The sequence below is a fragment of the Myotis yumanensis genome, unplaced genomic scaffold (assembly GCF_028538775.1).
Source record: "Myotis yumanensis isolate MYYU_CA2020_CCGP unplaced genomic scaffold, mMyoYum1.0.hap1 SCAF_1, whole genome shotgun sequence".
In the NCBI taxonomy this organism is placed as follows: Eukaryota; Metazoa; Chordata; class Mammalia; order Chiroptera; family Vespertilionidae; genus Myotis; species Myotis yumanensis.
In genome coordinates this window covers 10,207,775-10,224,284 of record NW_027223752.1, presented here as the reverse complement: position 1 = coordinate 10,224,284, position 16,510 = coordinate 10,207,775, and the positions used below count along the sequence as shown (strand labels likewise).

General features: G+C 54.1%; 1 protein-coding gene across 2 annotated transcripts in view; it reads right to left on the bottom strand.

The window, feature by feature from the left end:
• Positions 1-547: 547 nt before the first annotated feature.
• The window catches only part of LOC139009432 (fibulin-5), a 69,831-nt gene continuing 53,868 nt past the window's right edge, over positions 548-16,510 (bottom strand). For both annotated transcript variants that reach the window (XM_070413746.1, XM_070413744.1), the window contains exons 7-11: positions 15,553-15,672; positions 11,710-11,832; positions 10,509-10,635; positions 7,939-8,134; positions 548-1,331 (exon numbers count right to left, since the gene is read on the bottom strand). In XM_070413746.1, the coding sequence (XP_070269847.1) occupies positions 1,170-1,331; positions 7,939-8,134; positions 10,509-10,635; positions 11,710-11,832; positions 15,553-15,672 (728 nt within the window). In that variant the 3' untranslated portion in view covers positions 548-1,169. The remainder of the gene's footprint in view (positions 1,332-7,938; positions 8,135-10,508; positions 10,636-11,709; positions 11,833-15,552; positions 15,673-16,510) is intronic.

The window sequence follows — 16,510 nt, the reverse complement described above, 5'->3', positions numbered from 1 at the left end:
AAGCAGTCAAGGGTGAGGGCCCCTGATTTAAAGTGACTTGAATAGATTCCTGTTCTGGAAGAGTCCCTGGAACTAATCCTCAGAACAGAGGACTTGATAGTTTTCTAGTCAAATGAATAGGATTCGGGATTATGCTTCCTCCGACTTCTTCACCTCATTTCTGCTTCCCACCCTCGCTCCCCACCAGGTGCCTGAAGGACGATGATGATCAAGCTCCGGGCCAGCTGCTCTGCCAGCTTCTCCAATAAGCAACTTCACAGAGGGCTAGAACCGGCCCAAGTGCGGAATCCCCTACGGTGCCCGGATGAACCACACACAGACTCTCTTCAGATACCTCATCAGTTCGGAGACCTCCGCCTTCCAACCCAGTTGGGTCAAAATTCGAAAGCAAGCATGATGCCAGGGGTCCTCAGAGGAACACGGGGCTAAAATGGAGAGGAGACTGGGTTTGGGAAGACAGAACACAACATGTGCCCGAAGGCCTCTGGAAGGAATTCTACCACTTATTCTTTTTTTTTTAATTAAAAACAAAACAAAACACGAAAACTCAAAATGAACAAAAAGAAAGGATTAAACAGTTATACAAGTTTCAGGACAGCTCTAAACCTTCTTTTACGGCTGCAGATACCAGACGTGGATTTGGCATAGACTCTGTAAGAACCCTTCGGTCCTGCAGTGGCTTCTCTCCATAGCCTTCTCTGTGCATACAGGAAGCGGACTAGCTACACACAGCGTCCCCGGGGGGCTCTGTGGGCCTTTGCAAAGCGGCAATCAGCGCGTGGACACGGGAGGGGGGGATGGGGAGGCACGGAGGAGCGGGGAGGACTCTGTTCCCAGTCTTTGAACATGAACTCAGACCCCAGCAAACCTAATCTATTTCTTTGAAAAATATGAAGGTAAACGGAAGGCCTGGAAAAATCACCGTGACCCTGGGGCCAGGGTGCCAAGGATAACCCTTGTCGATAACTGCACTGTAGGAACTGGGGCAGCGTGTCCTCCGATCGGCAGGTCTACGATAATGCAGGCGTGGCCAGGACAGCGGGGCTGACTCCGGGGGACGTTCAGCAGGAAAGGCGGGGCGTCTGTCTCCCTCTCATTCTCCCTCTCGTCGCTCCCCGTCTCCTGGCCCTTGGTGCTGGTGAGAGGCGTGTCGGAGGCTCCGCCCCGGCTCAGAACGGGTATTGCGACACGTATATCCGCAGTCGGATCACGGAACTGCCCCTGAAGTTGATGACGGTGTTGACAGTGATCATCTCCAAGTCCAGCTGTATGTCCCGGGGCCCTTTGATGGGGCGTGTCATCACCAGGGTGGCACTGATGGGGCCTGTTTGCTGCGGACAGAACCGGGGGCATTCGTTAGAGAAGGCCTGGCCTGCCTGAGGGGGCAGGGGCAGCTGGTCCCCAGGAACAGCAGAGAAGGCGAGGAAAGCAAAGCTGTCCGTCAGGACACGTGGCCTCCCACACCATCCCCACAGAAGGCCGGGTGGTCTGGCCACAGCCGGCTCCTGCAGCCCCAATCAGGGTGCTCCCCCTGGCCCACTTCCATCACGCTCCACCTGGCTCTCTCCTGCTAACTCTTCCGGTCTCACCTAGAAACATTGCTTCCTCCGAGGAGCCTTCCCTGCTTTCCTTGATCGAAGTCACCCCTCCTACCCACCCTCTGGACCCTCTGCCATTGCACCTGCTACTCTGCCTAGAATGGGAAATATTCATGACCGTGTGTCATCATCCACACTATTTACTTGGACCACCTCTGATGTCCAGGTCCCCAGTAGACCAGGAGCTCTGTAGAGCTCAGATCTACAGGGTTAGGTTTGTCACCACTGAATCCCCTAACCACCACTGTGGTGCCTGGCGCACAGTAGGTGTTCAGTAAATATGTCTTGGATGAAAGAACAGAGGATTGATGAAACAGAGTGACCTAAAGCTGTCACTTCACCTCTTGGGGCCCAGCTCCTAATGGCCCCCAAAGCACCTCGGACTCTTAGATCTTCTGCCTCCGTGGATTGTCCATGTTGCCTGGGGCACCTGTCATTTGTTTATGAGCCTCCCGTTGGTTTCCATGCGCCCTGCTGTGGCTCCTGTCTAGAGACCGTAGTCACCTCCAGCTTTACCATTCTGTGACTATCGCTGGGGTCCTCATAATGCCACCTGAACTTTTCTCCTCCACTGAATCTTTTTCTTAAAGTCCCGAGGAGGGAGGGACAGCAGCCTGACATCAACCAAGCATCCACCACCAGCTTTTATTGTTTGCATGAGCAAAGGCCAAGGGTTGAGAACCCTGAGCTGTGGGTAGCCCTCTGGAGGGAGAGCTGCAGAGCCCTCCAGAGTGTGGTCCCTGGGCCAGCCAGGTACTGGGACCTCCACTGTCTGCTGGTGCAATTTCCTCTAGTATGCGCTCGGCCTGGCTCCAGAGCCCACACTAGAGTGACTATGCTGTAACTTTCTGGTTTGTCTGTATACTCTCATTTTTCTTCCATAAATACGTAAAAACAAAGTCATATAAAAAAAGAAAAATAAATTTTTAAAGAGAACAACAGCGTGTGGCCTCCTGAGGAGGGTGCTGCATGCTGGACAGCTTGGACACGTGGAAGCCGCCTGTCCGTCTTCCTCCTCCCATGCCCGTGGCCTCGGCACAGGCTCCCCACACGGAGCCTGTACTCAGCCCTCGGAACCGTCCCTCCCCGTCCCTCAGCTCCTTCAGCCATTCTCAGAGCAGACCTGCGGCCCCTCAGCATCCTTGGGACCCAGATGGAAGGAGGAGAGCCTGGGGGAGAAGTGACAGGTCCCAAAACTGTTCTAAAGGTGCAAGGAATGGCCTTCTCAGCATCTTCAAACAGCCCGAACTTCTGCTGTGGGAGAAGGAGACCATTCCACAGTGACCGAGAGCACCTGGGAGTCCTCCGGGATTAACCTGAGCGGTGGCCCAGGGGAGCCGGGCTCGACAGCAGGGTGGTGGTCATTGGTGAGGCTCTCCTCTGGCCACTTGGATGTACATGTGCTTATGTCATCCCCATGGAAACCCCGAAAGGCCTCGCTACTCAAAGTGTGATCCCTGGACCAGCAGCAGCAGCATCCTCTAGAAGCTGGTTAGAGATGCAGGACCTCAGGCCCCACCTGTGACCTCCTGCGCCAGAATCTGTAGCTTAACACAATCCCCAGGTGACTCGTGGGCACACTAACTGGGAAGTGCCCATCTGAAAGCACAGACCCTGGCTACCGTATTAAAGGTGTCTCATTATTTCCCCATTTTATAAATAAGCAAACTGAGGCCCAGGGAGGTTAAGGAATTGCTCAGGGTCACCCAACTAGTCAGGGGCAGGGCTGAGGGATTTCTTTCAGGTGCTTCTGACTGCAATCTCCAGGCCTGTTTCCCTGCACAATCACCAGAAGAGCCTGGTGGGTACCACTTTTCCTCTCCAACATGGCCCTTCAGGAGAGATGCTCAGGAGTCAGTGAATGGCCACACAATGGGCCCCTGGAGAGGACACGAGGATATGCTGGACAATCGCTTCCTATCAGCTGCAGAGCCCAGCAACTGAAAGCAACAGTCTCTGCAGAATCAAGAAGCTTGGCCACACCAGGTGTTTTATCAGCCTCCTGTAAAGTTCTGGGCATCCCCAAGCGCTCCACAGGCACGTCAAGGGTGGGGCTGGCAGACAGGTGCCAGCCAGGTACTGGGACCTCCACTGTCTGCTGGTGCAATTTCCTCTTGGCATCCGCTCCCTCTGTTCGCGTCAGCATCAGCGCAACTGGCACCTGCTCACACAGAGGCTCGCTCCGACTTCCTTGTCAGCTCTTACATAAAGCTGGGAGCCCTGGGCCAGGACTCCAGCGGGCACAGCCACACAGGGAAATGCAGCATTTACATACACAAATATCTCACCAGCTTTTATTGTTTGCATGAGCAAAGACCAAGGGTTGAGAACCCTGAGCTGTGGGTAGCCCTCTGGAGGGGAAGCTGCAGAGCCCGGGAGGGGGACTGGAACAACTGGACACTTCCAAGTTGTTCCGTGGGGCTTTCCCGGTCAAAGCCTCCAATTTGGAAAGAGCTACAGAGATCAGCAAATTCAATCTCCACCCGGCTCAGACCGGCAACAGCCGGAGAAAGGCCAGCCCCCAGCACAAGGGAGGACTCAAGTGCCTGCCAGGAGAGCTGAGGACAGCCACTTGCACCTCCTCTAGGCTTTTAGGGCAGAGTCAGGGCATTAATGCAGCAGCCCCTGAAAGCCTCCGGTCATCGATGGACTTGGTGGTCATTGGAAAATGATGGTGGTGGTAATGGTGGTGGTGGTGATAATGATGATGGTGGTGGTAGTGATGATGATGATGATGGTAAAGGTGGTGGTGGGTGGAGGTGGTAGTGGGTAGAGGTAGAGATGGTGGTGGGTAGAGGTGGGGGTAGTGGTTGATACTATGCAGTTGGCTATGAGCTTTCACACGTATCTTACTTGATCCTCCTAACACTGCAGTGTAAGTAGGTTAAGTACACTAATTAAGGTTACAAAACTTGCACATGGTACTAGAGCGCCTGACTCACAAAGTCATGCTCTGACCACTCTGCTCAATGATGAGGTCTCGGGACCTCTCCGTTTCCTGCCGCCTCACAGCACTCACACTACTTGAGAATCACCACTTTGCATTGTAAATGTTTGCCTGGTGGGTCCCCCGCCCCCTTCCCCTCAGTGTGGGCTCCTCAAGGGCAGAGGCTATATCCTGTTTGCTCCTGAACTCTCAAGCCTGACGCAAAGCCACCTACATGGTGGTGCTGAATGAATGCTGGTGGCGGAAGAAGGAATGAGTTACAGAATGGAGCTGGCCCTGGACGCTGAGTGAGAGGCTGAGAGGTTGAGGGCTCCACTTCAACCAGCCCGGACTTCTGCTGTGGGAGAAGGAGACCGTTCCACAGTGACCGAGAGCACCTGGGAGTCCTCCGGGATTAACCTGAGCGGTGGCCCGGGGAGCCGGGCTCGACAGCAGGGTGAGGAGAGAGCCATGGAACGTTCCACCCTTGCCCATCCCAGTGGCCTGATAAAAACCGTCTCATTCCGTGTCCCAGGCACCGCGCTACGTGCATGATCTCATCTGATCCCAGAGTAAACACTGCCATCGTCCGTCTTCCCAGACGAGGAAGCGGAGGCCCAGCAGGTTAGGTAACAGGCCCAAGGTCATGCGGTTGGTAAAGTGCAGGACGCCAATGAGGCCAGTCTTGCCCAGTCTATTTTAACTCTCCAGAGCCCACACTAGAGTGACTACGCTGTAACTTTCTGGTTTGTCTGTATACTCTCATTTTTCTTCCATAAATATGTAAAAACAAAGTCATATAAAAAAAAAGAAAAATAAATTTTTAAAGAGAACAACAGCGTGTGGCCTCCTGAGGAGGGTGCTGCATGCTGGACAGCTTGGACACATGGAAGCCGCCTGTCCGTCTTCCTCCTCCCATGCCCGTGGCCTCGGCACAGGCTCCCCACACGGAGCCTGTACTCAGCCCTCGGAACCGTCCCTCCCCGTCCCTCAGCTCCTTCAGCCATTCTCAGAGCAGACCTGCGGCCCCTCAGCATCCTCTGAGTAAATACTAAAGAACGAGGGCCCTTCTCAAAGCCCTCCGAGAGGGCACACGCTCCGTGCAGCTCAGCGTTGTGAGCTTCAAGGGGCCCCTAGTTACTGCAACAACCCAGGCAGCAGAGGGAGCCTCCAGGAAGGAGCCCTCACAATTGCCCACTCCACCTGCAGGATAATCCCCTTCCCACCGTCACTCTTACAAGTCAGCCACCGGGGAACATTTGGGTCTAGGGGGGTTTCAGTGGGTGGGATCCTGGGGAGCCCAGTCTTGCCTAGACAAGACCACCTTCTGCCGGTCTGCCATTCTGTTGGGAGAGAAAATACGGAGGCAGGTGGTATCAGTGAAGGTATTTTAACTCCCCAAGAGAAGCATCGGTGTGCCCTCTGATTGGGCCCCTGGTGATGCGAGAGGCCAGGCTGGTGATGGCCAGTGGGCGAGGCTTCCCCCGGAAGCTCCCAGCTGTGGGTTTCTGGTGGACAGCTGTTGCGTAAGGGTTGGGGGAAAGGGCAGACATAAACACAGCTCCGTCTTCTTCATCTTGCAGAAGCGCCTCTCCCCTCCCCTCCTTCCATCTCCTCCCAAAGCTCTTGACCTTGCTACGTGGGCCTACAGATGTTGGCTTCACAGGCCCTGTTATCACACATGACCTGGCCCTGTGTGGGTCTTGCCAAAAACACGTGAGTGAGGACGCAGGCGGGACGCCAGCATCTGGGACCTTTTCTAACCTGTTCTAGCCTCTGTTTCTGAGACCTCTCTGTTTTCATAGTCGCATCCCCAGAGGCAGGGATTGGAAGAGTCTTCCAGGAGATGGGGAGAGGAGAGGGAGAGAGCTCAGACACGTGGCCCTCTTGCAGGCCCTGGACCCTCTGCCCTAGAGGCGGATAAGCTCTCATGGCCTATCTTTCTGCGTATCGCTGCCCACAGTGACTTTGAAGGACCACCTGCTGCATCTGTTAGAAATGCAGATTCCTGGGGAATGCTCCCCCCCCACACAAGATATCTGGTCCTAAGCCCCAGAACCTGTCAATGTTACTGTATAAGGACAAGGAAACTGCGGGTGTGATGAATTTAAGGACCTGGCCACAGAGCGATTATCCTGGATTCGCTGGGTAGCCCGAAACCCAAACACTAGTGTCACTGTGAGAGACGGAGGGCGATGGTTGCACAGAGAGGAGGCGGCCCTGTGCCCCCAGAGGCAGAGGCTGGAGCGATGTGGCCATGAGTTAGGTGATGGCAGCAGCCGCCAGAAGCCGGAAGAGGGATGGGAGGCATTCTCGCCCGGAGCCTCCAGAGGGAACACGGCTCGGCCAGCACACGATGTCAGCTCAGTGGAAGTGGTTTCAGACTTTTGGCTCCAGAACTGCGTGCGAATAAATTTCTGTTGTCTTAAGGCCACCAAGTTTTTGGCAATCTCTTTCAGCAGCCATAGGAAACTGGCATTCCAGGCCTCGGCCGCCATATTTTGGATGATTCTGGATAATTCAGGTAATTCCAGATTTTCTGGAACCCATTTTTGGGCCAGTGCCCAAATTCTCACAGAAATGAGAAAAACATCTCAGCCCGTGGGCGCTAAGAGGTGCCACCACCCGAGGTGGCAGGAAGCAGAACTGCTCTCTCTCTCTGAGCTAATACGGCAGCCCCATGTGGCTACTGGGCACTTGAAATATGGCTGGTGCCACGGAAGAACCTGATTTATGATTTTATTTCATCTTAATTGGTTTAAATTTAAAGAGACCGTGGCTACTGTGTCGGACACGCAAGCAGAGCCCACCTCTGCCAGGCACGCCTTTCTATTCACTGCAGCGTAGGTACCACGCAGGCAGGGGTTTGGGGATGTTTTACAAACTGCTGTATTCCCAGTTTCTAGTTGTGCGTAGTAGGCACTTGAGCATCTTGGCCTAGTTTCTCATGGCACAGACGAGGATGCCGAGGCTCACGGGGGAGAAGTGGCTCTCGCAAGGCCATACAGAACGTTCCTGGAACAGCACCTTGGAGGCCTAATTCCTCTCCCCGCTTCTCTGCCCTCTCTACCCCAGCCCCTCCTAGCTGCACACTGACCTGTTTCTAGAAACACGTGCCAGGCTTGACGACACGATGCATGGTTGAAGACAGTGACTATCTGCCCGGCTGGCGTGGCTCGGTGGTTAAGCATCGACCCATGAACCAGGAGGTCACAGTTTGGTTCCCGGTCGGGGCACATGCCCGGGTTGAGGGCTTGATCCCCAGTGTGGTATGCGCAGGAGGCAGCGGATCCATGATTCCCTCTCCTCATTGGTGTTTCTCTCCCTCTCCCTCTCCTTTCCTCTCTGAGATCAATAAAAATATATTTATTAAAAAAAAAAAAGATAGTGACCATCGCTTGCCACCCCTCTTACCCGCATATAGAATTCTCTGCCCTCATTCCCAGACTTGATCTGGAAGATGTAGTAAGCGCCGGGGTAGCGGGTGGTGGCTTGCATCTGGAAGATGTCAGCAGGAACGGAGCGTACGGATACCACGTCCATGTCCCGGTACAGGATGGTGAAGGGCTGGTCTCTGCAGCCGGTGTTCTCGGCGGGACACATACAGCGGCTGTTGGCAAGGGAGATCGTGTGAGAACGTGTCAGTCCTTTCCAGTCGCTGGTCGGAACCACTACCCCGTTTAAAACACGAAAAGGAGGCCACCCCGTCTTTGTCATCCAAATGCGGTAACCGTAGACACCTCTCCTTTCAAACCTCTCCGGCACGTAGGCGAGCTCTCTGTTTCCTAGAGAATGGCCCATTCTGGCCAATCAGATATTGTTGTGACTGGAGGTATAACCCGTGGGTGTCTGGTTTTCGGAGTCCTGGCCCACGCAACTCATGTTTCTCATGTGCTTAGTCAGTGAAATGTGCCACCATGGCACAGCCCTTCACTTCCCCAGCCATACACACTCATTAAGAAATTTAACTTCATATTTCCATACAGAAAACAATGGGTTTTAATAGTGAAGAAATCAAGGTCACTCCAGCCTTGTAGCCTTTGCACATGCTGTTCCCTCTGCCCTTCCACTCTCTGTTAGGTTAACATCCACTCACCTTCCCATTCCAACTCAAATGTCCTTCCCTCAGAAGGGCTTGTAAGCACCCAGTCTAGACCAGGTCCAACCTAGGCTTTCATTTTGCAAATGTCTGCTCTCCCCGTTCATGGCACCCGTCACAACCTATGATGGCGTGCTCCTGTGCGACGGTACATCTAACATCTTTCTCCTCCTTTACTCAAAGAGCAAAGCCCAGGGCACTCAGCACCGTGTTTGGCTCGTAACAGGATCTCGACTAACACCTCAATGGATGCGTGAAAGCATTTTTAAAGTGTTGTTCTTTAACCCTGCATCGAAATTGCCAAGTCCAATGTCCCCGGTGCCCAATGGTCACATTAAAAGTCACACGAAGAACTGTTTCCTAGAAGACGTTGGGAGGAGGGAGTGATGGCTCCCAGCTGAAGAGGACCACAAACAGCTGGGAGCGGTGGCAGGGAGCTGAGCTCTGAAAGGCGGGGCAGATCCGTCTGCGTGGCAATGGGAGGAATGGCTTCCACATGCAGACAATGTGTGCGTCGGGGTAAAGGTGAGCGCATGCCCTGTTCAGGTTGGCAAGAGTACAGGACGCCTGGGCAAGGAAATGACCTGGAAGAGGTGGCTGGGGTCTGACTGCGCCGGGACCTGGAGGCCGGGGTCACTGGGCGCTTGCAGCGGCCTGCCGTGGACCCACCGTGACACCAGCTCAGTGCTGCCAGCTGAACCCGGTCAATTTCCAGGCCACAGACAAGGGCAGCCTGGAGAAACCCAGAGAGAACTGGGAACGGAAGGCGGTAGGAGTAACCCACGGCTCAGCTCTGCCACAAAGGGCCCTAGGACCAGAAATACGCGACTCCTCTGCAAAGGGCTGCTTGGGAGCATAGCTCTGAGCAACAAGCGAAGACGGCTCTAAAGGACCTGTCCCTGCTTTGTCTTCTTTTGTCAGTTTTTTAAAAAAATTTTTTTTCTTTATTGATTAAGGTATCTCTGACTGACTTATTTCTTTTGTCAGTTTTGATCCGAGGGGGAAGCACACAGCTACGCCAGGACCTCCTCTGAGAGGCTGAATTCCTAGAGGACACCAGGGGCATGTCCAGTGCATCCCAGGGCTAAGGTGGGGCGGGGCTCAGGGTGGTAAATGTGTCACCAGCAGAGAGGAGGGCAGAAGATGCACATGCGTGTGTGTGCGTGTGCGTGTGTGTGTGTGTGTGTGTGTGTGTGTTCCCGAGGAGGAACTGAGATGGTTAAACGGGGACTAAAAGAAAGAGAAGGAACTCCTAGGAGGCCACACACAGGAAAACACTGTCCAGGGCTTTCAGCTGTAGAGGTGATCTTCCCTTTAGTTCCGTCCCCAGTTCCAGTATTTGCCATCTGGTGAGCTAGTAAACAGTGAATATTGCGAGACCGGAAACGTGAATACAGGAAGCTAAGTTCCCGGGTGCTGAGAACTTTCTGGTGACATCCCCCGCTCCTCGCTGCTCACAGTCCAGTCCAGGGGGACTGTCCGTCTCCCCTGGGAGCTTGTTGGAAAGCCAGGCCCTCAGGCCACCCCGAGCCCACAGAGTCGGGACCTGCACTCTAACACGACCACCAGTGGGGCCAACGCACAAGACGTCTGAGAAGCCCAAGCAAGAATCCCATGTATCCAGAGCCAGGTTGTCAAAGGGAAAGAAAGTTCCCGAACTCTCCTCTTGGTCAGCTCCAGGAATCTTCCTGAAACTCTGGCATGAGTGGGGGAGTGATTGAGGACTGTGTGCTGTGTGTGTGTGGCTGGGTGGCGGGGGCGGGGGGGGGAGGGTCCCACAGGCCCGATCCCCTGGCAGGTGTATTCTCCTTCACGCCACGCTGGCAGCCTCCTGAACCAGGCCCCTCACCCACCTTCCCATTTCCCAGGGGAAGTCACGACTTACTTATCGCTGATCTGAATGTACGGCTCCTCACAGCGGATGGGGTCAATGCACTTGAACCCCCCTTGCAGATTGTAGCAGGTCTGCTGCAGGGTGCACGTGTGGTTTCTGTGCTCGCACTCGTTGATGTCTGAAAAGCAGGGCAGAGGAGAGGCTGAAGCAGGGCAGTGTTCCCAGGGTGCTGGCCCTGGGCCAGGCAGAGGGGGTGCCTGGGGGTGCGGGCTGCCTGGGTCTGACTGCAGAGCTGCACGGGCCAGGAGGGCAGCCACTGGCCACGTGGGGCCACTGAGCACTGAGAATGCGGCTGGTCCAAACGGAGGTGTGCCCTGGTCAGTGGAAAAGACGCGAGATTCCGACAACTTCGTGCAAAAGAACATAAACTATTACTGATTTGTATATGGAGTACGTACATGTTGGAACATTTTAGATACATTGCATTAAGTGAAATGTAATCTTAAAATTAATTTTACCTGTTTCTTTTCACTCTTTTAATGTGACTCCTGGAGAAATTTGAATTACATGCATGGCTCCCATTTGTAGCTCATGTATCGCTTGGCACTGCGATGGAGGATTCTTGCTGGTGTTGGGGCAAGGCAGGTGCAAGAAGGCTGAAGTGGTCAGCCGCTCAGCTACCAGCCTCCCCCACTGGCCCCGGTGGGTGGAGCATGGGGCTGGAAAATGGCCAAGTGTAGGATCTGAACAAGACCCACCCTGACTCAGCATGGGGTCCTGACCCTTTAAGGGACAGAGCAGTCAGATGGGTGAGGTCTCCCTGGCATCCCTTCTCTAGGAAGTCAGTAGAAAAAGGTTGACCAGGGGGCCCCCAGGGGCCATGAGGAAGCCTGGGCTCTGGTTGCTCCGGTCACACAACGTCCCAGTTAGGTCGGGAGCAGCCTTCAGAGGGCCCGCAGATCTACCGAGGGAGACAGGACCAGCCCTTGGCGGATGCCACCTCTATCCGCAGAGTTCATTTACAGAAGCGCGAGCGGTCATGTCCTTTCTGGGGCCAAAGGATGAATCACAGGGCAGAAAGGCACCAGCCCAGGCATCCTGCCCAGAAACTGCCACTCTGGGAGCCGCCAACACCCACTCATGCTCTCACCCCTGTCACCTTCCCGAAGCTGCACAGGAGCCCCCAGGTGAAGACATCTGAGCCAGCCCCACCTTCCATCCCCCTCCTCCAGGCCCCTCCGGCCGGCCTTACCCTGGCAGCTTCGGTTGTCATCCAGCAGGATGTAGCCAGGGGGGCAGGAGCAGAAGTACGTGCCGGGCTGGTTCACACACTCGTGTTGGCAGAGGAACTCGGAGAAGCTGCACTCATCCATGTCTGGGGGAGGGGGGACAAGTTACACCTGCTGTTTATAATCACAGACTCCCTGGAGGTGGGAGCTCAGTGGCCGTCTACTCCCGCTTCCACACTCTCGGACACGTGACAGCTTTACTGCTAAAAAGCTGCCAATTTGCTTCTTGAATATGTCTGGTGACGGGGAGCTCACTACCTTCTGAGGCAGCCCATTGATATTTGGACAACTCTGTTAGGAAATGATTTCCTACAAGGAGGTGAGATCTCTCTCCATTGAGCCTCCCACTCCCTCTGCCTCTGGCCCTGCTACATTGCTGACTCATTGTGCCCTGCAGGTGAATCCACCCTCCATCTCTGGAGGTGGGATTTGTTTGCTCGCTGGAGTTTTCTGGTTATAGAGCTCTTCCTCGGAACCCCAAAATGACTCACTGGCCCTCGTCTTCTAAACGGGCAACTTTATTAATTGGCCCAAGTTGAAAAATCATTTGATTCCTAAAACCACAACGAAAAGGGACATAGCCAGAAAGCCAGGGGGTGTCCATTATATCAAAACTTCCTTATGTCCAAAAGCCTCCTTGGAAGAGAAAACTCTAGAGGGGCATCGGCGGGCGGGCACCCCGTGGCTCAGCGGCCCGCCTGCCTCTGAGGGCCTCTAACCGCAGGCGGTGCAGTGGCTGCAGGAGCAGGCGTCTCAGCAAAGCCAGCTCTTTATCACACACGGAGTTTGGCAGTGAAGCCCCCGTTTGAGCGTCATTCAACCAACAGGCCAAAGAAAACATGTTTTCATTTCATCTGTTGTTTCCCGAAAACTTGCTTTTTCACTCGTTTCCCCCTGTGACATGTCCTCGGATTGCTCTCCAACTCACAGACCGCTGATGGCTGGGATCACCCCGAGTGGGTGTCAGCCAATGAGGAGGCTTCTCCGCCATCGGATAATCCGGGTGTTACGTGCCTGATGCCTCTCGCATCCTTACAGTCTCTCTCGGGATCTTCAGGTGATGGGTTATGAGCCAGCAGGACTGGGATGCGGATTTGAAAGCTAACACATGCGCAGTGAGATCTGCTTCTGCCATGGCCCCTCCCAGTCCCCTGGGAGCCCTGCCCATCATAACAAAGGGGGTCCTCACTCTTCACAGACTCCTAGACTGCATACGAGGCTCCCATTTGTAGCTCCCGTTCTCCCTCTATGGCCTGGCAGCGCTGGGGAGAATTGTCACTTGGTGTTGGGGTGAGGCAGGCTGGAAATGGGTCAGCGTGTGGATTGGTTCAGACCTTCAGTAGAAGCAGTAGTCGCCCCTGGCAGTTCCTGAGACTTGCTATGTACCAGGCACCCAATTAAATGCTTTACCTGCCTCATCTGATTTAATCCTCACCTCAGCCCGTGGAGGAGGTGCTATGAGTAGCCATGCGTTACAGGGGAAAACTGAGGTTCGGCAACTTACTCAATTCACCAGTGAAGTGGGGATCTGAACCCAGCCAGCCGCCAGATCCTATACTTGTCAACACCATTCTGTAAGGTCTCCCTGAGTCGATCATACTGGGGACTTAAAATGGATGGACTTGGGGAGTCCTGAGGTTGGGGGACATCCCCCGAGCAGGGTGAGCTCCTGTGCAGAGGAGATGGTAGCACCCCTTCCCCCTCCCACCAGGCAGCAAGGGGCCGTAACAGACACACTCGGTGTATCTTAGGGTTTGCAATCCCCAGACCTAAGAGCTGAAATACGATCCCAGTTTCTGGCAGGGAGCACGCAGGAGGGAGGCCCTTTTCATTCATCCACCTGAAAACCCACCGTGGTTTCCGGGACCAGCTGGGCTTCCCAAATCCCCGAGGGACAAGGGGACACGGCTAGGAAGGGTCTGGTGCCGCATGGAGGGGCCTCACTGGCTGTGATAATAGAAAGGGTGACATTTCCTGGGGAAAGTGATTAGCAGAGAAAGAGGGGAAGTAGAAGAGACGGGACATAAATTCTGTGTCACATTGCTATCCGAAGCCAGCCCTAAAGCCCTCAATGTCCAGGGGTCACGGTCACGCTAAGTCTGAGGAACATGGGCATCTGGTGGATGTGGAGAAGTTGGCCATTTTAGGTGAAGCCGGGCAACGGAAAACCCCTGCCAAACCACCGAGGAGGTGCCCCGCTGGAAAGGCCAAAGGTCTCTTCCACTTACGCTGAGAGAAAGCACGTGCACCTGCAATGGCACCTAGCTACACCAACATGTCTAATCCTGGTGACCGCCCCATGAGGGTGTTTGTTTTTCAATAAATGAGGAAACCGAGGCTTAGGGAGTGACCTGGCCAGGGAAAGCACTACACAGTAGAGCCAAAATTTGAACTCAGCTCTGTCTGGCTCCACCACACCGCCTCTGCGGATGGGAATAAACCCCTGTGGACGTGCAAGGAACTCTAGAGACAAATGATCCCATCTCCTGAGGCTAACCCTCCCACCAGTTAGTTCCTTGGCCCAGATGCCCCAAGGAGTGCCATTCGGGGAAACTGAAATCTAAAAAGAAAGTAGCTTTTCATGCCTGAGGGTATTTTATTACCGTTCCCGGGCTGACATTTAATGGGTGGAAGGCTCCCTGTCACTGCCTACTTGCTGCCCTGGCTTTCCCGGCCCCTGGGAGAGGCTCTCGTTTGTTTCAGGGAACTCTGTCCCCAGACACTCCAGTCCCGAGTGGAGCTATCACACAGTCCCATCTCGACCAGAGGCACTTCCCGTCACAGTGAGACCCAGGATTAGGAAACGCTCCATCCTGCGAGACAGAAAGGTTTGCACACCCTCGGGCTTGGCAACCACTGGTTTTTGAAAAATACAGCGAAGCATCATTAATTCGGCCTGCGCTCGTTTACAACTGATGATGATGAAGATGATGATGCCCAAAGTGGATGGGTTGGGGCTTAATTCAACGTTTACCAAACAACAAAAACAACAACAAAAACAAGCGGGGGGGAGGGGGCGGGAGAAAAGAAGGAAGAACGAAAGAAAGAGCTGTGCGTGGCTCTGTGCAGGATGCTAATATAGGAGTCCGATGCGGTCCCTGTTTTCAAGGAGTTGACAAGAGTTGACACGTTTCTTATTACAAGGTTTAAGAAGAAAATTAGGACAGAATCCACAGTCCAGCATGGGCAGAGAACCAGCTTCTTATTAGGCTTGGAAGGGATTTATAAAAGGCTCAACTAAGCCGTCACATCTATGTTCTCACAACAAGTTAAGGGCTCGTTCATTCACTGTTCAACCATTCGCGCATTGATCTGACAACGACTTATTTCATGCTCGCTAGGTGCCAGGCCTGGAGCTGGGCACCGAGTGTTTGCAGAGATTTTAGAATTTCTCAGTGTTTGCACTTACATACATGACCTCATTCTCTCCACACGCCCCTCCTGACCCGACCGTATGAGACAGACCATTGTTCCTGGGCCACTGCCCTCTGTCAGCACCGTCTGTGCTATCCCCAGGACCCGAGTCACTGCTGGGTGAGGACAGAGAACTCAAACCAACGTGCACAATTGGGTGACCCCTCTCCCTCTTCGCCCCCATCTCAGACTCTGAAAGGTCGCCCCATTGGTTTTTGCATTTGGCTCACACCACCTTTCCGGAAGTGACTCATCCCTGTGTTGTGTGGTTGTGTCCCAAACTGAAGATGTTTCTGGGCAATGAGAGGAAACACCTGTGAAGGAAGCCCTGGACCGCCACCCCTCACCCCTAGGACAGGTGGAGGTCTCCAGGACTAAATAAAACCCATTACCACTGCAACGAACTCCGTCATCCTCGAGTTCATATCCTGGGTCACAGCGGCAGATGAAGGAGCCGTAGGTGTTGACGCAGGTCTGCACGCAGGGGTTCTCGGCCGCACACTCATTCACGTCTGTGAAAAGCCAGAGCGAGTCACTGATGGTTCCCAAACAACGAACTGGGCAGATAAACATGCACTGGCAACACAATCTGCTGTCCCTGGGGGACCAGGTCCACGGGCCGCGAGGTTCTCCGCCTGGGACCTATCAGACTGAGGAGTCGGCCCCCAGAAGTGTTCACTGAAGAATCAGGGGCTCCACCCATAGGCCCCTCTGGAGTCACGCAGGGGGAAGGGTAGAAACAACATGTATACACGTCCTATACATGTGTGCACATGTACGTGTTTATACCTCCTAGGAAGCCCGCTCTCCAAGGTCACCAACATTTCTAAGCAATGTCTGCTCTTTCCCATCACCTGCCACATTCCATTCCCAGTGAACTCTGCCCTCACCCCCACTGACGTTGACATTTCAGGTAAACACACAAATAACTGTGACAATTCTAATAATAACTCTACTTATTACTGCTATGGAATGAATTGTGCCCCTTCTCAGCCCCCTCCCCCTCCTTCCCTCCGGCCAAGTTCAAGTTCACATTGAAGCCCTAACTTCCTATGTGATGGCATTGGGAGCTGGGACCTTTGGGAAGCACTTAAGCTTAAGTGAGGTCCTAAGGGTGGGGACCTCCTGAGGGAATTAGTGCCCTCATAGAAAGAGACACCAGAGACTTGCTCTTGCTCTTTCTGCCGGGTGAGGATTCAGAGAGAAGTTAGCCATCGACCAGCCAGGAAGAACGCCCACGAAAGCCCCTGGCCATGCTGCCCCCCGACCCTGATCTTGTACGTCCAGCCTCAGAACCCGTGAGAAATAAATTTCTGTTGTTTCAGTCCCCCAGTCTATGATATTGTGTCT